This window comes from Hippichthys cyanospilos, chromosome 5 (genome assembly GCF_059441005.1).
Source record: "Hippichthys cyanospilos isolate Australia breed blue-spotted pipefish chromosome 5, RoL_Hcya_1.0, whole genome shotgun sequence".
NCBI classification, from domain to species: domain Eukaryota; kingdom Metazoa; phylum Chordata; class Actinopteri; order Syngnathiformes; family Syngnathidae; genus Hippichthys; species Hippichthys cyanospilos.
Window position 1 is genome coordinate 9,678,529 of NC_142373.1, and position 20,596 is coordinate 9,699,124.

The following is a 20,596-nucleotide window of genomic DNA, read 5'->3' on the forward strand; positions in this document are numbered from 1 at the left end:
TTTTAAATATTAGAACAAAAAACAATACGACGAACTCCGCTAACGAAAAATATCGCGAGAGCCCGCGAGACCATGGAGGCAAGACAACAAAAATAAATTTGTGGACAACAAGCCAGCGAATGATGGCGGCGTCGCTGTTACGCCGGGATAAGAAAGCTACTGCCGCACACCTGAAGGCAGACTTAAAGCGAACTGACAACAGCGCTGCGGTCCGACAAATTCACGAGCTACTGGATGACGTGCTAAATCCCGAAAAACCAGCGACGGACACCGAAGCGCTTGACTGGTGTAAATGTCTAATTGCAGGGGGCGAAGCGTTCGAGGAATTCTGTAAAACGGTCCGGTCTTATGACAACGCCACCCTGTGCGGCTTGGTCTGGACGGCTAATTTCGTGGCGTACCGATGCCGGACCTGTGGAATCTCTCCTTGCATGTCACTGTGCGCCGAGTGCTTCAACAACGGAGACCACACGAGTCATGACTTCAACATGTTCCGGAGCCAGGCTGGCGGGGCCTGTGATTGTGGAGACAGTAATGTCATGCGAGAGAGTGGGTAAGCCAAGTTTTCGGCGAGCTAGGCTAAGCTAAAATGTGCTAAGCTAGGCTATGCTAAGCTATGCTAGCCAGTGACAGGTGCTGCTAACCATTGAGCTGCTCGGTAATATAAAATTGCCGTCGCTCCCGAATACACCCATTGTATCATTTTGTGCAACTCTTAATTTCGCTTCCCCGGTCATAAATGGGCGAGATGGAGGAATTAGCATTGCCCGAATCACAGGCGGTATCCGTGCATTCGGTACATCAGTTAGCATCTTATAGTTAAGTGGTTTCTGGGACATATGATGTTCCCTGAGTGTAATATAATATAGTATAGAAAAGAAAGCCCTCATTGTCATTTATAGCTGGTTTATAATGACGTTGACAGTGCTACTCTTATTTATGGTAACTAATAATGAAAAAAATATTGAATATACATGTAAAGCAAAGCTATTGCATCTATTCCACATCTGCTTTTCCAGATGCTTAGATGCTCTCCTAGAACAAACGGTTGAAAACGTATATTTTTAGTCATAGCTCACCTGTTTGCTAGGTTTAATCATGTGATATGTCCAAAACCTGACTGTGATTGGTTGTACAGCACCTGTAATGTAATTACAATTGAGTGCCAAAAAATGTATTTAAATGTCAATAAATGAATCATCAAATTAATTCTGGACACAACATAATTGTTACCGCTGAAAACTCCTAAATAACTTCAGTATCGCTTTCTGCTGTTGGAACTCTAATTAATACTCAGTCAGGGTAGTTATTTTATTTCCTCCATTCACAAGGTTACACAAAGCACAGTCAGTCATTTATGCATTTATTCAACAAACACGCTATTTATTTTTTTCATTCACTGACCAAGAGATTTCTCAAACAGTGGGTTCATTGCCTTGTGTGGATTTGCTACAATTTATTTATTTGTAACAGGTTTTGCAGACGGCATCGGTTGAGAACAGGAGAGAACATCCCGTCAATTCCCAGAGATCTTCTGTTGATGTCAGAGTTGGTTCTCCCTCGCTTTATCCTGTCTGTCATACAGTATTTAAGGGATGGCTATACAGAACCAGGTGAAAATTAGTCAATAGGTATCACTAGTTAAATCAGATACTTATGATTCATTTCAACCAACTGCGAGTTGGAAACCGAGGCATTAATTTCTGCACTGGCTTTGTATACATCCTGTTTTATGTTTACATTGAGGTGAGAGTCATAACTTACATTTATCTTCCTGCACCAGACAGCTCAACTGAGCGAGACTTACAAAAGGTTCTCCAGCAGCTGGAGCCTCAAATCTCCTTCCTGGAAGAGCTCACTAAAATGGGCGGAGCAATGCGGACCGTACTAACTAAGATCTTGACCAACCAACAGACGTTCAAGGAGTTGAGCATGGGTAACTACTTGTCATTTGACCACCTACGTTCATTCTTAATAGTGTGACCCTCAATGTAATTAAATGAGAAGCCAGAGTGTTGCAATTTCAAGTTCTATTTTGTTTCGACAACTGCTGCTTCAGGCCAAGAGGACAATTTGTTTGCTAAAAAGAACTATGAAAAGTATTTGGCCGCTTTGAAGAATTCTGGCCTGGTGTCGGTGGAGGACAAGGCTCAAAGTATGAGCGATGCCGGTGCGGAAGGAGGAGCAGACGCCCTACTAGGTCAGATTGTCCTTCATATTTTGATTATCTTGTAGAATGCCTTTTTGTTTATCGCTGTATCATTCAAATGGTGCACAACAACATTTGGAATTTGAAGAGCTAAGAGTCACTGCACCCTTCACGCTGCCATCTTGTAGTTCGGTATATAATACATAGCTGTAACAAAGCAAAAATTTAACAAGAAAACAAACAAACGCTACTGTGATTCAATATTTTTTTTCCTTATATCTTGTTTAATGTTTAATGAAAGTAATTACTTTCACTTTTAGGATCTGCATCACCAGAGAGCCCAGAAGAATCAAGCAAGGAGGTTTGTACAAAACTGATACCGTTTGAAAAAGAAACATCTCTGGTCAAACACAATTTGTTCATGGATGCTGGTCTGATTTGAAGACTTTTTTTCACCCCCCAAAAAAATAAATCTATATGAGAGCCAAACTGTTAATGTAATAAAACTTTTCATATTCTTTACATATTTTACATATTTTACCAAAAATAGTACTCAACCCTCAGGAATTTTTGACTTGAGGTTTTTTTTTCTTCAATTCATTCCAAATTGAGCTTATCATTTGAACTCATACATTTTATGTGATTTTTTTTTTCTCTATTTCCAGGAGGACCAAGATGCTGGACAGTCAGTCGGCCAGAGAAAGAGAGTCAAGCTGAGTAGCAGCACAAAAGGTAAATGAACTCATTCAGTGCATCAAAGATCTATTTTATACTGTGCATTTGGGCTGGCAGTGAAAGAGTTAAAGGGAAAGTCTACGCAGAAATGTTCTTCACCATATGTTCTATGGTACTGTAATGGTATTTAGATTAATATTGCGTTCGGGAAAATGAATAAAGCAGCAAAATCTTCCAGTTTTTTGATCCATCTCACTTGCTGTCGACTGGAAATGACAGCAAGGTAGTGTCCTATCAAGGCTTACCTGTTTTCCGATTCATGTCGTGACTTTTGGAAGCTGAGCTGTCATTGGTTGCTATCCGAGTCCTGAGCAACTGCAATGTCATTTTCATTTGCCAGAAACGAGCAAAATGACCGGCCCGCCAAGATAGATTCAAAACGGATGGATTTTGCTATCTATCATAATACTGCATTTAGACTCGGTTGTATAGAACATATTGTGAACGACTGTGGTTTTTTTTTTTTTTTAATTGTGCTTCTTTTTACCTTTTCAGACCTGTCTATTATTGAATGTTTGAAGCATAAATGTTTTTTGGAGGAGCTCCTCTTTTGGACAATCAAATACGAGTTTCCTCAGAAGAAGGTCACCTTCTTGCTCAACATGTTGCCTGATCAAGATTACAAGGTCATTTTTGACATAGTTTTTTAATCATCCTATTTTTTTTTCAAGCAATTGAACTCCTTTTCGTTTGTCTTTTGGCAGATCACTTTTACGAAAACCTTTGTTCAGCATTACGCGTTCATCATGAAAACGCTGATGAAAAGCCACGAGTCGGACACAATGTCCAACCGTATTGTACATATTAGCGTGCAGTTGTTCAGCAATGAGGAGCTGGCTCGTCATGTGACCGAGGAGTGTCAGCTGCTGGACATCATGGTCACTGTCCTCCTTTACATGATGGAGAGTTGCCTTATTAAAAGTGAACTTCAAGGTAAGTGCCCTTAGTGGCTCGGTTTTTGTTTTTCTCTGGAGTAAATGAATTGTTACGACCTGACTTTTTCTGGTTTAAATCCTATTCCCTTATTCAGATGAAGAAAACAGTCGCCACGTCGTGGTGAACTGCAGCGAGGCTCTCTTGAAGAATAACACCTACTGGCCGTTAGTTAGTGATTTTATCAACATCTTGTCACACCAAAGTGTCGCAAAAAAATTCCTAGAAGATCATTCGTTGTTGATGCTGTGGATGAGCTTTGTGTCATTTTTCCAAGGTGAGTCTTTAGAGACCGTAAAGCAGCAGCACTTTTTGTTTCTCTCAATAGTCAGGAAATCCATATCATTGTCGCGTGTGAACAACATAAAGCAGACGAAGATGTGGAAATTTGTTTTCCTACTAACTCCAATCTAAGAATTAATTTTTTTAAATGAATAGACCAAATTAAAGGGTGTTTCCTGGCTTTCGACTGATAGCGTATGTATCCGTAAACGCAGTTCATTTGTTTTGTTGTCATGATTGGAGGTGAACCATGGCACAAGCCTGTGTCACTGAATTAGAATTGTGTTTTATGCCGCTCACTTTGCCATGTGTAGTCATGACACTAAAAATAACACAGCTCAGTGGGTTTCAGTGTCTTCTTGCTGGCTTTATGTGCACAGTCCTGCTACCTACAGTGTATGCATGTCTTAAAATTCCTGAATGTGCAATCTTAACACTAAAAAAATGCATGTAAAATTGTTATTTTTTTCCCAAACATGTAAAAACATTTTTTGTTGTGAAAGGAATGAACCTGAATAAGCGGGAGCTGAATGAACATGTGGAATTTGAGTCTCAGACGTACTATGCAGCATTTGCAGCTGAGCTAGAGGCCTGCGCACAACCAATGTGGGGGCTTTTAACGCACTGCAAAGTCAAAGTAAGTTCTGACCCATTGAAGCTGCACTTACTGAACGTCCATATAAGGAAATTAAACGTTTTACGCCGTGTCTGTGCAGGAGACTCAGGAGTATACCAAAACCGTGGTACGCTATTGTTTGGAGACTCTTCAGATCTGGTTTGATGCCATCAGCTTTAATGATGAGGTAAGGTTAGAGGGCACGACTCTTGATGCACAGGCTAGCAGGTTTCACATGGCTTACGTTTGTCTTCTAGCCTTTGCCAAATCAAGTGACATTTCACTTGCCGCTTCACCGCTACTATGCCATGTTCCTCAGTAAGGTATGTGTAACTGCTCACAACGGGTCACTCCAACAAAACTTGAAAATAACACTGATAGAAATGAGCTTATCACAGTTAAAAAACCTTTTTTGTCAGGGATTTTTTTTTTTTTTACTCCCTTTTAAGCATGTTTCCCCAGTATTTTTTCTTTTTTTGTCAGAGGCCTGTTCTCATGTAAAATGTGTATTTTTTATTTATTTATGTAAACAAGGGCTTGGGAAGCCCTAGCCCTCTTTACATGAAGCGCCAAATGACTACGCGTAGGCAAGTGTTAAGTGCAATACATTCATAGTCAACTTGTCCGATCCTGTTGTTACCGACTAACTTGAAGTACAGTAGCTGTGTTTCACAGGGTGCTTGCCCATATATAAATGAGCTTATATGTAAGATTGCGCATGTTTTTTTTTTTTTTTTTGTACAGACCTGACAGTAAAAAAAAAATACTGAAACAGGCTTCTCACAAGAAAAATTCCCTCACAGGTGCAAATGGTCTTTTGAGAGTGTTGATTTAAAATGGCCACGGCTTTCAAAAAGCCATAGAAAACCTTAGCCATTTGCTGTTTAAAGAAAATATATTCAATATTTCTTTATTAATTTAGTGGCAATCGGTGGAATCATTTTTGTTGGATGTCATTGTATAGTACTTTATTTGAACAATTCCCAGGCTGTGAAGTGCCAAGGCCTGGACTTGGACAGCTTACTACCCGATCAAGAGATGCTGATGAAGATCATGGTGCATCCATTGCAAATTCAGGTATAGCATGCTTGGCTTTTTTGAAAAGGTTTTGCTTTTCTAAGGAGGCCATGACATATTGCATGAATTGAAACATTTGATCGCAGGCTTGTCTGTCAGAGATCCACAGCAACATGTGGGTCAGGAATGGCTTGCAGATAAAAGGCCAAGCTATGACCTACGTGCAGTCGCACTTCTGCAACTCCATGATTGACCCTGACATCTATCTGCTACAGGTTAGGACTAATCCTTACACATATTACCGTTGTGATTATAAGTTAAACATTTTCCCACTTTGATTTCCAGGTTTGTGCATCAAGGCTTGATCCTGACTACTTCATTTCCAGTGTTTTTGAAAGGTCAGCTCCAGTTGATCCATTTTTCAGTATATTTTCTACCGCGTAGTGCTTCCAAGCGCATTATTTGTCTTGCATTCGGCAGGTTCAAAGTGGTGGATCTTTTAACCATGGCCTCTCAACATCAGAATGCTGTGTTAGACTCTGAACAAGAAAGACCGATGCTGGAAGGCGCACTAACCTTCTTAGTCATACTGACAAGCCTTCGCATTCATTTAGGTAAGTGCTCCGACAAAGAATGTCATGGTGCTGACACTGCCACTCTCATGGTGAATAATGACCTTGTGATGGTTGCTGATAAAAAAGAAGTACCCTGTTTTACTGTCCATCAACAGGGACTTCTGTGAGTCTAATTTAATTTTTCCTTTCTGTAATTTCTCCACCAAACATAAGATCAGAATTTAATTTTTGGTTTTGTTTTAATTTACTGTTTCACAGTCCCGGACACTTTAATACATAAATAGTGGTGCAATGATTTTCTGACTTGTTGTGAACCAACCAATAACTGGATCATAATTCATTTTGGATGTGCATTTTTACCAACTTAAAGAAATGCAATAAAAAAAAAATTTGCTGCAATTTGCAGCCCTATACATTTATTTGTATATTGAGTTTATTATTTGACTTGCATGCTATGGCAAAATCTGGCAGCTCAAAATATATTTAAAAAAAAAAAAGAAAAAAAGTGGGGCATATTAATTTAATTGATAAAGTGATCATGAATAATTACGGTACATGAAAACATGTAAATGTTTGATTAGGTATTAAAATACATATACACATTAATATGATATTGAAATCTAAAAAAAAAACCAAGTTTGCACTATTTTTACAAGGTTTCAGTAAGAAAAAGATCACCATGTATATATATTTTACTATAGGTGAAACAGTTTGTAACTTTGTTACAGATTTGAGCATAACATCCCCATCATATCTAAAGAAAAAAGAAATCGGTTAATTGTTTAAATTTGGTCACCTGCCTATCCATAATTTTAATGTAGACAAAACTAAGATAGACATCTGTATTTTGCGCTAATCCAGGTATGTTACGTTTCAACTTTCAACCGCCGGTGCAAGTAATCAATAATAGCTTCTTACGTTTTGCTTTTCACTTTCACTATCAGGGATGACGGATGATGAGATCCTTCGGGCTGAGATGGTGTCACAGCTGTGTATGAATGATCGCACTCACAGCTCACTGTTAGACCTTGTATCCTTTCAATAAATTCAAGAGACGCCACGCGAAAGCCACCCTTGAATCCATCAGCAATTTGCTCCTTAAGAATATTTCCTCAGATTCCTGAGAACCCTAACCCAAAGAGTGGCATTGTACCAGGAAGCTGTAGTTTTGAGGAGATGCTCTCTGCTGTGGCTGATTTCAAAGCGCCAGTGTTTGAGCCAGGAGGTTCCATGCAGCAGGGAATGTACACGCCTAAAGGTAGGATGCATTCTAACATCGACCACATGTAATAATTTGTTCAAAGATGAATTAACTTTTACATTAAAATGACATTCACGCCCAGTATAGTTATTTTTTCTGGTGGCATCTGAGCTCTGCTAGTTGCATCCAAACTTACAGAAGAGTCAACATTTTAAAGACAGAACAAAATGGACGTTCATACAGTTTTACTTTAAAAACTTAAAAGAAGTATTTTTGATGATTTACGTTGATTCCAAGATTTTACTCAAGTAAATATCTGTTACAAGCTTCTTTTGCCACGGGATTACTTATTTATTTTGCAGGCAATGTAAAAGATGTGCCTTAGCTCTGTAAATCTTTGGACACACAATGGTTTTAATGGTCTCTCATCCTACCACTTGGTGGCAGGCTTGCACCACTTGCATAAGTGCAAGTAGTTATGAAGCAAATGTAATACGTAATGTCACTTTGGAGCTGCTCTTACAAAGCACATCTCATCATTTTCTTCCTCAGCGGAAGTGTGGGAGAATGAGTTTGACCCCATCATGGTGGTTCTGCGAACTGTGTATCGACGCGACGTGCAGTCCGCAATGGACCGATATTCAGCATTGTAAGTTGAACCCTACATTTAATCCAAATAAACTGTACAGTTGTTTTTGGTCATGTTTATTTCAACGAACCATGGTGCATTATTTTACTGTTGGTATTCATGTTGTCGCCTCTAGCAAAACAAACATGTCACGCTCAGTTCAGTGTTGTCTGGTCACCTATCTCGTCCGTTCATGGAGGCACATGATAAGAAAGGTCAGGTCTATCGGGTGCGACAGTTGCTTCCAATTAAATAGCTGTCGAGAAAAATCAATATTTCAGGCTAACTTGTAATAGAATTGAGGAAATCTCCTTGTTTGGTTGCGGGCCTGAGACAAATGTGTCAGTTCACTGAAAGAGAATCCTTGGGGTTCACCTTTCTCATGATATTAGAATGAATAGTAACTCAAGCCATGCCGTGTTTGTAATGGTAGCGGGCAAGATAACCTTTGTATAATGGTTCTCCTTTGGACGTAGATGTAATTGAAAGTACAGATGGATCACAGATAGTTAATTGTTTTTCACCGTGTTGTCGCTTTTTTGAGGTTTATAATGTGCTGGATGGAGGTATTTCTTGGCTACAAATGTATAAAGTGAGACGTGGAAAATAATTTTAAGATTCACACTTACACTAATACAGTTTCTGTGTTTGCTGGCATTGGGGAAATATATATATTGTTCTTCTCTAAGGGTTATTGATTAATTTATCATTATACATCTTATCAACAATGCCCAATTGTAATTGATTATGAAAACAATTAGCTTTACATATCTGAAAAAATATATATTTCTGATTGTTAATGGTTATTGGCATAATGGTGGTCATGCCAACAAAAAAAATACTCATTCATTTCCGGTCCAGCTAAAATGGAGTTTTGACCTCAATCGCAGTGACTGAGGTAAATAGAATAGGATTTTCAATCTAGTTTTAATAAGTTCTGATATTTGTGCAACGGTTTTCCATCGCGTATTTGCACAGAGCTGTCGACTGCAAAATTGTATCCATCTCTGAAGGTTTGCTGACTTCAACAGGATTACTTGTCAACATTTGATTTTGAATTAAAAAAAATGGGCTTGACATTTTTGTTGACTTGTGCAGAACTTCAGAACATATATTGGTATGCATTATTATAATACTGTAGGTGCCATCATAGACTCAAGATGGGGTACTTTAAATATTACAGTTTACAATATTTATATATTATATACATTATCAAAATACATTTTCGTCTTTAAAATAAACAACTTAGGGCTATGTCAATAACTTTCCTTTTTTTGGTGTGGTTTCTGTTGTCTAGTTTAAAGCAGTCTGGCATTCACACTGGTAACCCTTGGCCCCCATACAAGGAGAGGACGCCCTTGCATCCATGCTACAAAGGTCTAATCAAACTATTGCACTGCAAAACCCTGCACATTGTGATATTCACTCTACTCTACAAGGTAAGCTCTTCAAAGACAATGATGTATGATGTTGTACCTATGATTTGTGTGGATTCTATTTTTGAACATTTCAGCCGAAAGTCTCCATATCATAAACTTTCCACAGTAAAATGTATACAAATAAATAATTAAATCTTACCTTTTGCACATTGGTGATTTAATTCCTTATGAAAAATGAGCTTTGTAGTACCAACATTTCTAACTAGGACGAATATGGGCCCGCTCAATGTTGTCTAGCTATTATTTGGTTGAGCTATGATACAGAAGTAACATATTGAAATGGCATATAGCATTGTGCATACCGTAAAGCACACTGAAATAAGCTTAGGATGTAATGTACTTTTTATTTTTTTGTTTTAGATATGGATGGATCATCAAAATATGTCTGAACATGTGTTGTGCATGGTGCTTTACTTAATTGAGCTCGGCTTGGACAACCAGGTTCAAGACAGCAAAGAAGAGGTAAGATACAGGGTGGGATTTTGTTTCTTTTTTTTTTTTTTTTTTAATCTCAAGCAACTAAACAGAATGAGAAACAATATATGATTTATTGATCATTTAAAAAAATGAATTTGGTAAAAGGGAAGTCAACCCCAAGATTTTCCAATAAATTCTATGCAACTTCTGTCTAAAAAGTGTATTATGATTGATATTGTGTTTTTGGATTGAGCAGCAAAAACTAGTGATAGGAAAACGAAGCTTCATGATGCATTTTGATATTTTCCACTCCTCTCGATTGTGTTCTTGGTTTAAAGGTTAAACTCTATTTGCACTTGTTGATCAAATTCCCCATCATCAACAGATTTCTTTGATACTGTACTCACGCATACCATACGTTTGCCTTTATACATGTAAAAGCAATTCTAAATAGTATGACTCTAAGTATTGACCATATATTTCCAGGAGCCTTGCATTGAGGAGCACTGCCATGACAGTTGGTTTCCTGGCACCAACCTCATCTCCAACCTGCACCATGTCATCAACTTTGTGAGAGTTCGAGTTCCCGAGACCGCACCCGAAGTCAAGCGCGAGGCTCCGCCCAGCACCAGCTCAGAAGCTTCATCCTATGGCCAGGTAAAAAACTAATCTTGGTAAAAGCACATTAATCATTTCACCATTCCAGATATCTGCAAAAAAAAAAAAAAAAGGGATCAGCATCATCAAATTGGTCCAAGGATCATTATTGCTGTTATTTACTGTGCAATCCCTGCTTGACAGAACTCCAGGCGTCTGTCAGTCAACTGGAGAGAGGTAGTTGTTTGTAAACCCCCCAAAACTCTTTTGCGCATATGTTTGTCTTGCACAAGGGCGTGCTGTGGTTGGTGTATGACGCCACGCTCCAGCAGTTCCCTTGCCTCTCAACTGCTGAAACTAATTATGTGTGTAATACAGGTTTGGGTAAACGATTTTTAACTGCATGCCAGCGTGATTGATGTTGCCGTGTCCGGGGAATATGATGTATGTTTATTTAACAGCACGGCGCGGGTCCTTTTGTCAGGTCAGGTCATGGCAATCCTTCAGATGGGTAGCCTGCTTCACCATGACTCCCTTGGTAATGGCTCTGTCTGTCGCACTTTCGGCAAGGGCGAGAAAGAAATGTTGGCAGAATTCTTACAAAAGATATTTAATTGGACTTTTATGTGCATTGCACCTATTTGACTATGGTAATGAGGCATTCTTCCAATTCATCTAAGTCCACTGGTTTATTATCTTTGTCAGGCTGAGGGATGGCGCGTTAGCAGCGCAACCAGGTGGAATAAGAAGTACTTTCATCATTTGGTATATTTTGTGCCGTGAAGCACATTTTCTATGTGATAGGGATTCATTTTGTACCTTATGCCCATTAAAGCTGAACATTTATCAAAACAAGTTGATTCCATGACCAGAAGAAGGCAAGGCTAAATATCTGACTTTTAAGGTACACCAAGAAGAAGAAAATTAGTTTTTGCAATTGTAATAAAATAGCTTTACTTTACTCCCAATGTATTTCAGTAGGTGTCTTTTTTAATGTAAGAACTGGTGAATGAATAATATAATGAAGTTATGAGTGCATTAATTCTTGTCTTGTGTTTGTTTTCTAATAGTTGAATGGGTGTCATTGAAGACATTTATTTTTAATTTGTTGCACTATGTATTTTTTGTCTTTTTTTCAACTGATAGGATTATGAGTAGAATAAGGAACTCTGAAATGTGTCATTTCAGAACCTGCGTGAAGCCCAGGTGTTCAGCCTTGTCGCGGAACGTCGAAGGAAGTTCCAGGAAATCATCAACCGCAGCACTTCGGAGGCCAGTCTGGTGGTCAGGCCCAAGAGTTCGTCCACGCGCTGGGTGCCGCCAGGTACTCCTCCCCAGCTGGTGACGGAGATCTTGGAGATAAGAGAGAGCATGCTGTCCCTCCTGGTCAAGCTGCACCAGAAGCTTTCGTCAAAGCAGAACTCCCTTTCGGAATCCTGGCTGGATAATATGGACACCAGCCATCACGCGCATGGGGATGGCATTACGGCCATCGAGCGAATCCTCACCAAGGCGGCCACGCGGAGCTGCCAAATCAAGCGGAGCATCCAAGACATTTGTGGAAAAGTGTATCCTCCTGTGCCACCAAAAAAGAATAGTCCAACAGACAAAAAAGCCATGGATAAAGAAGAAAGGTTTGAGTTCTCCTTAATTCTTGAAATGGATTGTCATTACTGTGATTTGGCATTTATTGAACACTGCACTTGACTAACTTCGCTCTCAGGGACTATTTGAGATCAGCGTTTCCAAATACCTCCAAATAATTCTGCAAGAAAGGTCAATAGAGAAAACTTTATAAACATGCTTCCGGCAGAGCTTTGAGGCAAATATTTTTTAGTCGACTTTCCCCCCATCCCTAGACAACCAGCAGGTATCAGTGCATTATCCCAAAGTGAAATGAACAGCCACTGAACACCAGTGAAAGTGCTTGAGCAGTTTGTGTTTTCACGTCCCCAAATCAGACACTTAATTTAAAGTAATCTTCCGAGTTTATGGAGTGGATCGTAATGCATCTTTAACCAACAACCACAATTGCTCGCAAGATTCTCTACTGTACAGTGCATCATATTCGTTTGTCAACATTTCCACCTTTGAAATACATGTCCTCAAAGTGTCAATGTAATGCTTGAGTGACATCCTATTAATGTGGCTTTGAGAATTGAAGGTCAATTCTAAAGTGGTTTTACTATCTTCCCTACACTTACTTTCAGGCGTCAGAGAGCTCGAGAGAGGCAACAGAAGCTGCTGGCTGAATTTGCCTCCAGACAGAAGAGTTTCATGGAAACTGCTATGGATGTTGGTAAGGACAATTCCTGCTGGTGTTGTGCAAGGTTTTGTGAGGTGAGCTTGTTAGAACAAAGCAAAAAGTGAGTTCTCTAGTGGCGGGCTGCTGACAGAAGGCACAGGGGATTTTTGTGCTAATAGAACCCTTCTGACACCGTATGCTTAGTGAATGAAGAATGACTGCTCTGGCCAGACAGGGACTATTGTGACCTCTGTGTACCCACTTCCTGCTGAGTTGGGACTTTATTTGAAGCCCACTGTGCTGCATTTGCACCATCGTGTCATAGAAATTGGAGGAGATGTAGTGAATACAAAGCCCATAACAAATGTATTCATCATCGATATTTAACCACTATTCCCATTTGTGCTTCTGTTCATCAAATTCGTTTTTCAATTCAATTTGTAAGTTTTGATCAAATGTTCTCTTTTTATCCTCCCATGAACAATACTTGTACGGGGAAAAATACAATTTGTTGCCTTGTCTTTTCACCTTCAGTGGGTGTGAGGCAGCCTGAGGCTAAAGCTCCCACTGTGACCTTTTAAGTTCCATTATCCCTAAGAGTCATAAATAACACATGGTGACATTCATGTTCAATATTCACTGGTAAACACAGTTCTTAACATTTAAACTCATTTCAATAATTCAATGTCGAGTCAGGTAAAATATGTGTATAATTAACTGAGTGCAGTAAAGATTAAGTACTCATTATGTACATTGTGGTATACAGTACATCTAGTATTGGATTTCAAATATGCCTTTACAAAGATTTATAGTGCTGAGTTTTAATTGAAATAAAACCTTTTTTGTAATTACTCCTGTAATAAATTTTCAGCTGAAGGGTGCATTAATGGGATAGTACACTTAGTTAGCCACTTTTTACAAGTGAAAAGTTAAGTTAGTATTTTGTCTGTAATTAGATAGCTTAATTATTATTTGTATACAATTAATGACTTTTGGAAACACATTTTCCACTTGCTGTTGACTGAAAATGACGTAACGTATTTCAGGCTGAGGTAACAACCAGTCACTTCTCACCTTTTGTCTGGGTTTGCTCATGTGATATTCGCAAGCTGAGTTTCGACTGGTTGTTATCTGAGCGTTAAACACATTGGGATGTGATTTTCAATAAAGAGCAAATGTGTTTGTAAGGCATTAGTTGTACATGGAAAAATGATTTAGTCATGAAATTAATTATGGAAAAAAATAACATTACTGCTGAAAATGGCTAAATAAATGTACTATCCCTTTAGATATGGCTATTTTCTAATTTCTTTTTCAATATAACTACTCAATTAAATGAACAAATTGTCTACTGTTTAGAAGAGAGTTTTCTTGCTTACAGTAGCGTTTTTAATGATTGTTTTCCTCAGAATCCCCAGAAACAGAGGCAGCCATGGACTTGGGAGCGTCTGAAATGATGGAGTCAGAGGTTCTTTATGACTGTGTGATCTGCGGACAGAGCGGACCCTCCACGGAGGACAGGCCTACTGGCCTAGTTGTTCTCCTTCAGGCTTCGTCAGGTACTGCCACAATATTTTTTCACAAGTCATATGGAACAGCAGGAATTTGCATTGTTTACTTGCAATTGTTTGTATATTGTTTTTTTGTTTTTTCGAATTAAGCTTAATAGATTTTAAAATATTTTTTCACCTTTTGACTATAATTCATTAGATGACTGAATTCCAAACACACATTTTTCTACTAACTGGACTCAAAATTACATTTGTTAAGAGGTCAGCTAATGACCAATCTGATCTTGTGAATGTCACATGACCAACACAGGTGATACAAATCGACAGCAAAGGGGGAAAATGTGTTTTTTTGTTTTTGTTTTTTTTTAACATTTTAAAGATTTCAGTGGACAGCTAGTGAAAAATATTTTTTAAAGCTAATAATTTAATGTGTAAAATAATCTAGTTAACAAATTAATGATACTCAAAATACTAGCTTTGCCACTGAAAATCTATCCCTTTAAGGCTCATTGAGTGGGTCCTTGGAAAATATCTTTCAGTGCTTGGACATCGTTGCAAGAGTCACGAGGCAAAGAATCTCCCAACCAGCGATGAAGAACACATTTACTCTGCTGACACATGTGCTGTGGCTAACGACGTCCGACTCACTCTCTTACAGCGGTTCTTCAAGGATGTGGGTGACTCTGAAAACAGCATTAGCTTTACTCTTTGAATCCTTTTAGGTGTCTGGATTAAAAAAAAAAAAAAAAAAACTTTTTTTGGGGGGTGCATATGGTTGTGAACAGAATGATGACTGAAGTCCATTTGGCTAATGACGCGAAAACAAATATCGATGTGATCTTTTTCCTTTCCAATACTGCAGAGCTCCTGTCTGCAGTCTGTGTCAATAGGTTGGGACGGGGGCGTCTACGTGCAGACCTGTGGACATACTTTGCATATCGATTGCCACAAGTCATACATGGAGTCTTTGAGGGTAAACGTGAAAACGCTCGCCTTCATAATGTGATGATATGCCGATTTCTTAAGCCGGTTGACGAAAATAAAATCAATGATTGTTGATTTGTAATTAGTGTTGTTATTTAATGTAATTAGTCTAGTTATTGGACATTGATTAAATTGCAAATCTATGAGTTGTAATTAACGCTTGTCTCACTAGGCCTACTTCTGAAGTTTTTGTATCGTGATCAACTAACACGTCATGTTCTTCTTTTTTTTTTTTTTTGTCCTTTATAGAATGACCAGGTCCTGCAGGGATTTTCTGTTGACAAGGGTGAATTTACCTGCCCGCTATGTCGACAGTTTGCCAACAGCGTCCTACCTTGTCGACCCGGACGAGGCTCAGAGACTGGTGCCTGGCACACGCCCACAATTAAGAAGACCAGTGTGCTCATAAAGGAAGTGGAAGCTCTTCAGGACAACCTAGGCCTTTTCCCAGTAAGTAATGTCTGAGTATGTGGTTGACTTCTAGAAGCTAAAATAAGCATAAACTAATTTAGCAAATAATCTAGCAATCGAATATCAAAGCGATCAATTTGTCTATGTACTTTTTGCTAAATTAATTAATACAGTAATTGAAATAATTGTTAATTACTTTTAGTACTTTCGTACCTAATCGATTATCACCCCTAAAATAATTACTTCAGTACTTACTTGATTACCAAAGTACCGCTGTCCCCCAACAATAAGACGCGCCTGTATATAAGACGCACCCTTAATTTTGAGGTCAAATTCTGGTCAAATTTTCTATTTTAACCTGTATAAAACCTACCAACACTTTGGCAATTATGTAAAAACTACAGCAAAACAGAATAAATCCCATCTTCCTAAACCCTTTATATTTTCGTATGTTCATAACCGTAAGTTATATATATTTTTTCAGACTTCCCACATTGTGAGCGGTCAGTGAACACCTCACCAGTGTAATGGAATGTGCTCGAAGTGGTTGTTTTTCTTTTTCATTGTGACATAATCAACAAGTCAAGCGGAATCTGTGTTCTCTAACCGCAGCGTTTGACTGCTTACCTTGCAACTCTTCATTTAATCGGTTTTGAGAGATCATAACTTTTACATGATTTTTTCAGTTTTAGTAATATTCCTGTAGGTGAACAAAGATGGACTTAGACGGTGGTTCAGTCTGCTAGCTTCTTTTATTGAAATTAATGCCATAACAATTACTTTAGTTCTTGGTTACTACAATTAATCAATTACTTTAGTATGTCAGTACCTTTACTTAGAGATTACTTCAGTATTGAATTCATTTTGCCCCCGCCAATTTTAAACCCTCCTTCAGCCACACACATGAAAAAATTTAAATGTCTGGACTCTTAAAAAAAAAAGGGGGGGGGGGGGGTTGTGAGTAAATGAGTTAATTGTGTTGCCAATGGTTACTATTTTTTTTTCTTAGACTGAGTCCAATTTAAGCAAAGAGATGGAGTCAGTCATCAAAGATATTAAAAACACCACCCAAAAAAAGTACATGGATTATGGCAAGAACCCTGGCTCCCCTGATAATGATTTCCTCTTCATGTACTCTTTGGCAAGGTAAGAGTCACTTGTGACATTTGTCACTTACATGAACATGATTATTTACTAACATTTCACATTGTAGCTCTGTCATCGTTTCCCCACAACCATAAATATATGGGCTACTACATTAGGTACAGCAACAATCTGAATTAGAAAATGTTAAAAAACTTTTTTTTTTTTGTGAGGAGTTGACCTTAGGATTTCTGCTTGGTCACTGTATTCCTGAATGTCTGTGCTTCCTGAAGTGCAACCACCAAAACCTTTAGCTCACCTAATACTGTGCTTCCCTGAGCCTTTCTTGAATACAGCAATGTGCATGGGTGCCTGTTGGCCCTCTGAAGTTCAATGAGCAGCGCAAATTGCCTGAGGAGTGGAAAATTCCTCTGTCACAGGGGTGCTCTTATCAGCAAAAGCCAGATGGAGCTTTGTCGTGGCTGCATTATCTATCTGAAATTGCTTCCCCCTTCTCCCCACTCTCAGGAAACTCAACAATCGGCCTCACTTTGCTGGCCTATACAATTGCCTTGTGGGAGACACGCACAGATCACTTTTATTTTTGGAGCATCTATCAGTTTTGAGCATCTATGTACTGCTTAAGGTTTAGTGTTTTCCTGTATGGCTGCTGGTGGAATTCAAATGTCAATCACCATTAATCCTGCTCCAGTGACAATTTTGGACAGGTCAATAATATCTGTGCGTGTGATGATCGTCACAAAGGTACAGTAAAAACTTAATGAACCGGAAACGTGATTAGGCAGTATTTTCCATACCAAACATTCTTTGTAGTTTAGTCATTTTTCCTTTTAAAGGGTACGTCAACTCAAACATTTTACAATAATGCGTTCTATGATACCCCTTTACTCTAAGATATCGTGGTTGATATTGTGTTTGTGGAATGTGAATTAAGTAGAAAAATACACCCATTTTATCTATCACAGAGGGTGGCCATTTTGCCACTTAAAATGACATCGCAGTTGCTCGGGGCTCAGGTAAAAAACAATCATGGCGTAGTCGTTTGACGTTCACATGCTGAGCTGTCATTGGTCGTTAACTGAATTTTCAGCATGTGATGTCATTTTCCGTCGACAGCCAGTCCTATGTGTTTTGAAAAGCATTAATTATTTATTTTTTTTCATCAATGAAATTACAGACTTATGTGTCTGTAATTGACATCTGTGACAACAAACGTTATTGGAGCTTACATGTATGAAATAAATCCTATTTCTTTAATACTTCATTTTGCCTTTGCAGGACCAACCTTGAATTAGAACTTGTGCATCGAGGAGGCAATTTATGTTGTGGTGGTGCCAGTGCCTCTGCCAAGCGTTCATGTCTCAGTAAGCATTTACTCACACATACTTTTATATATATATATATATATATATATATATATATATATATATATATATATATATATACTAAATGAATTAAGCATCAACATAAACAAAAAGCAAAATTGCTTCAATTTATAGCCATTAATTATTGCATTTTACAGTAGTAAAGCACACAATTCCAAAGACTATACATTTCCCCACTGATTTCTTCACCATAACAAATTGTCGGATCGTGCGATCCAGCTCATCCATCTATGTCATTCCTGAGCCATAAAATGACAAAAGGAAACAAAAGCTCCATTAACAATGAGAGTCAAGGATAGATGCTATCCGAGATGATGGCCCAGGTGTCAGGCTTGACAAGGGCATATAACGGAGAGGCTGGAAGTCTGGCTCTTAAAAAGCATGGCTATCACTAAAACCATACATAGTCATGACCGAAATCGCGCGGATAAACGTGTGGATGTTGCAGGTGATGATTGCAGATGTGAGGCCGCTTCACACTATTTTTAGTTTGGAAATTAACCTGTCAAAAGTTGAGGGCGCCGCAGACAAATGGCCTGTCATCCTCGAGTTGGCTGCCAGGAGGTTCATAGTGGAACTGTCTTGAGTTGCATTAACTAAGCAGCCGCGCTCAGACAAATTCACCGCATTCTTACGCATCAGTCTTCAATCATCCTGATGGAACTGATTTCAAGTAAACCACAGGAAACTCCATAACTATAGTAATTGCACATCGTTTTCACAATGATGTAAATGTCTGACGTTTGTATATTTGGTTTGGTAATCCAGAAATACCGAACCTCCAGTTACTCCGAATATGGCATCAATAGTCTCGCGTATGAATGGGAATTTGGAAGCAACATTGTCAAAGATTTTTGCTCATATTTCAGTTGTTTACAATCGTTTACGGCGTTATAACAACCTAAAGTTCCAGTTTTTATTCTGTTCACTTAACATGACATTAAAGCTGCAATCAACGATTTTATTCTATTGATATGTTTTTAGGGGTTTATTAATGAGTTGGATTAAAGAAATCCATTTGAACATCCTTCCACTGGCTGGATATTGCGCATAGGACTGTACACAAAAATGTATATTTTTTGGCAGTGTCTGTACTTTTCTAGCCCTTAAAAATTTAAAGCCAAATTACAATAAAATATAATAAAAAAAATTCCAGTAGGCTGAAAATGATGTGGTCAAGCCTGATTTTGGATCACGTGATCTGGAGGATTTGGACGTCCCTAAACACAAAGATTATCCGACTTCTTTCATAAAGGGTGGCCAAGAATGGCCTATATTTGTTGTTTACAAGCTAAAATTTGGAGGATTTGTACATATTTTAAAGTAAAAAAAAAAAAATCTAATATCTATATATTTAATAGATTAGTTGTTGAATTATCATTGCACATCTAAATGCCATGATGTTTTCATGTTGTATTTTTTAATCTAAAGATTGACGAGTCGCTGTGATTTCATGTTCCAGTAGAATAGTCATATTTTAATCTGATTCATGACATGAAAGATTTATTTTCTTGAGCACTGACTTTAGCTGTGCTTAAATTCACCTGTGGAGGGCAGTCTTGCTCCAGGTTTGGTGTCTTATCAAAAATCCTATTGCAGAGCAGTTTCTGCAGTCTAGTCGCCTATGTGCATGTGAAACACATTAAAAAAAAAAAAGAGAGTGGCATTGGTGGGTGGTAGTCTATTTGTGTTGCCTGTAGGCCATGGGTGTGCACCTGCTGAATTACTCATAAAAGTCCAAGTCATGTCCCCCCCCAAACAGAATTATTCTTTTTTTTATTGTTAGTTTCATTTACTTGGCAAGTTAGACTATACTTTTAGACATGTTTGTTTCCCGTTATCTTATGTGAATGTCACAAAGGTTTGCTCTCAAATGAGTGTAATCGTATATAAATTTATTTTTCTGAGTCATATGAAGATGTCTGTTAATTTTGGTCCAGTAATTTAAAATCATTTATTTTTCTCCTTCAGATCAGCTATTTCACGTGCTGGCCATGCACATGCGTCTGTACAGCATTGATTCAGCGTACAACCCCTGGACGAAGCTGACGCAACTTACACAAAGCAGAGCGAGAGAGTGAGCAGCAGCAGTCTTCTTTTCTATTTAAAAAAAAAAAATCTTCCAACTCTCCCGCATTGCCCCCTGACACCATCAAGCAATCTAAAGACTTTTCTTAACACACCAGCACTCCTGCCCCCAACAGCTTTTTTGTCACACAAAGGGGAGCTAAATACGGAAAATGGCCCACGTACGGTTTCCATAGCTACCGATAATTGCTACATCTGGCAAATTACCGGGCACTCCACAGAGAACGAAACGACCCCGTCTAATTCACTGTACCGAGAACAACCGCGCGGCATGTTCAC

The 20,596-nt window shown here is 38.5% G+C and overlaps 1 protein-coding gene across 1 annotated transcript in view; it reads left to right on the forward strand.

The window, feature by feature from the left end:
- The first annotated feature begins 72 nt into the window (after positions 1 to 72).
- ubr3 (ubiquitin protein ligase E3 component n-recognin 3) overlaps positions 73 to 20,596 on the forward strand; it is a 30,182-nt gene continuing 9,658 nt past the window's right edge. Inside the window, exons 1-31 of the mRNA XM_088414802.1 lie at positions 73 to 553; positions 1,474 to 1,613; positions 1,784 to 1,936; positions 2,060 to 2,200; positions 2,470 to 2,510; positions 2,815 to 2,881; positions 3,380 to 3,510; positions 3,589 to 3,817; positions 3,915 to 4,094; positions 4,603 to 4,736; positions 4,816 to 4,902; positions 4,973 to 5,038; positions 5,703 to 5,792; positions 5,879 to 6,007; positions 6,078 to 6,130; positions 6,213 to 6,346; positions 7,252 to 7,337; positions 7,424 to 7,565; positions 8,061 to 8,157; positions 9,434 to 9,575; positions 9,936 to 10,037; positions 10,479 to 10,649; positions 11,778 to 12,223; positions 12,800 to 12,888; positions 14,244 to 14,393; positions 14,885 to 15,018; positions 15,208 to 15,318; positions 15,579 to 15,779; positions 16,750 to 16,886; positions 18,123 to 18,208; positions 20,201 to 20,306. Of these exons, the coding sequence (XP_088270928.1) occupies positions 120 to 553; positions 1,474 to 1,613; positions 1,784 to 1,936; positions 2,060 to 2,200; positions 2,470 to 2,510; positions 2,815 to 2,881; positions 3,380 to 3,510; positions 3,589 to 3,817; positions 3,915 to 4,094; positions 4,603 to 4,736; positions 4,816 to 4,902; positions 4,973 to 5,038; positions 5,703 to 5,792; positions 5,879 to 6,007; positions 6,078 to 6,130; positions 6,213 to 6,346; positions 7,252 to 7,337; positions 7,424 to 7,565; positions 8,061 to 8,157; positions 9,434 to 9,575; positions 9,936 to 10,037; positions 10,479 to 10,649; positions 11,778 to 12,223; positions 12,800 to 12,888; positions 14,244 to 14,393; positions 14,885 to 15,018; positions 15,208 to 15,318; positions 15,579 to 15,779; positions 16,750 to 16,886; positions 18,123 to 18,208; positions 20,201 to 20,306 (4,409 nt within the window). The 5' untranslated portion in view covers positions 73 to 119. The remainder of the gene's footprint in view (positions 554 to 1,473; positions 1,614 to 1,783; positions 1,937 to 2,059; positions 2,201 to 2,469; positions 2,511 to 2,814; positions 2,882 to 3,379; positions 3,511 to 3,588; positions 3,818 to 3,914; positions 4,095 to 4,602; positions 4,737 to 4,815; positions 4,903 to 4,972; positions 5,039 to 5,702; positions 5,793 to 5,878; positions 6,008 to 6,077; positions 6,131 to 6,212; positions 6,347 to 7,251; positions 7,338 to 7,423; positions 7,566 to 8,060; positions 8,158 to 9,433; positions 9,576 to 9,935; positions 10,038 to 10,478; positions 10,650 to 11,777; positions 12,224 to 12,799; positions 12,889 to 14,243; positions 14,394 to 14,884; positions 15,019 to 15,207; positions 15,319 to 15,578; positions 15,780 to 16,749; positions 16,887 to 18,122; positions 18,209 to 20,200; positions 20,307 to 20,596) is intronic.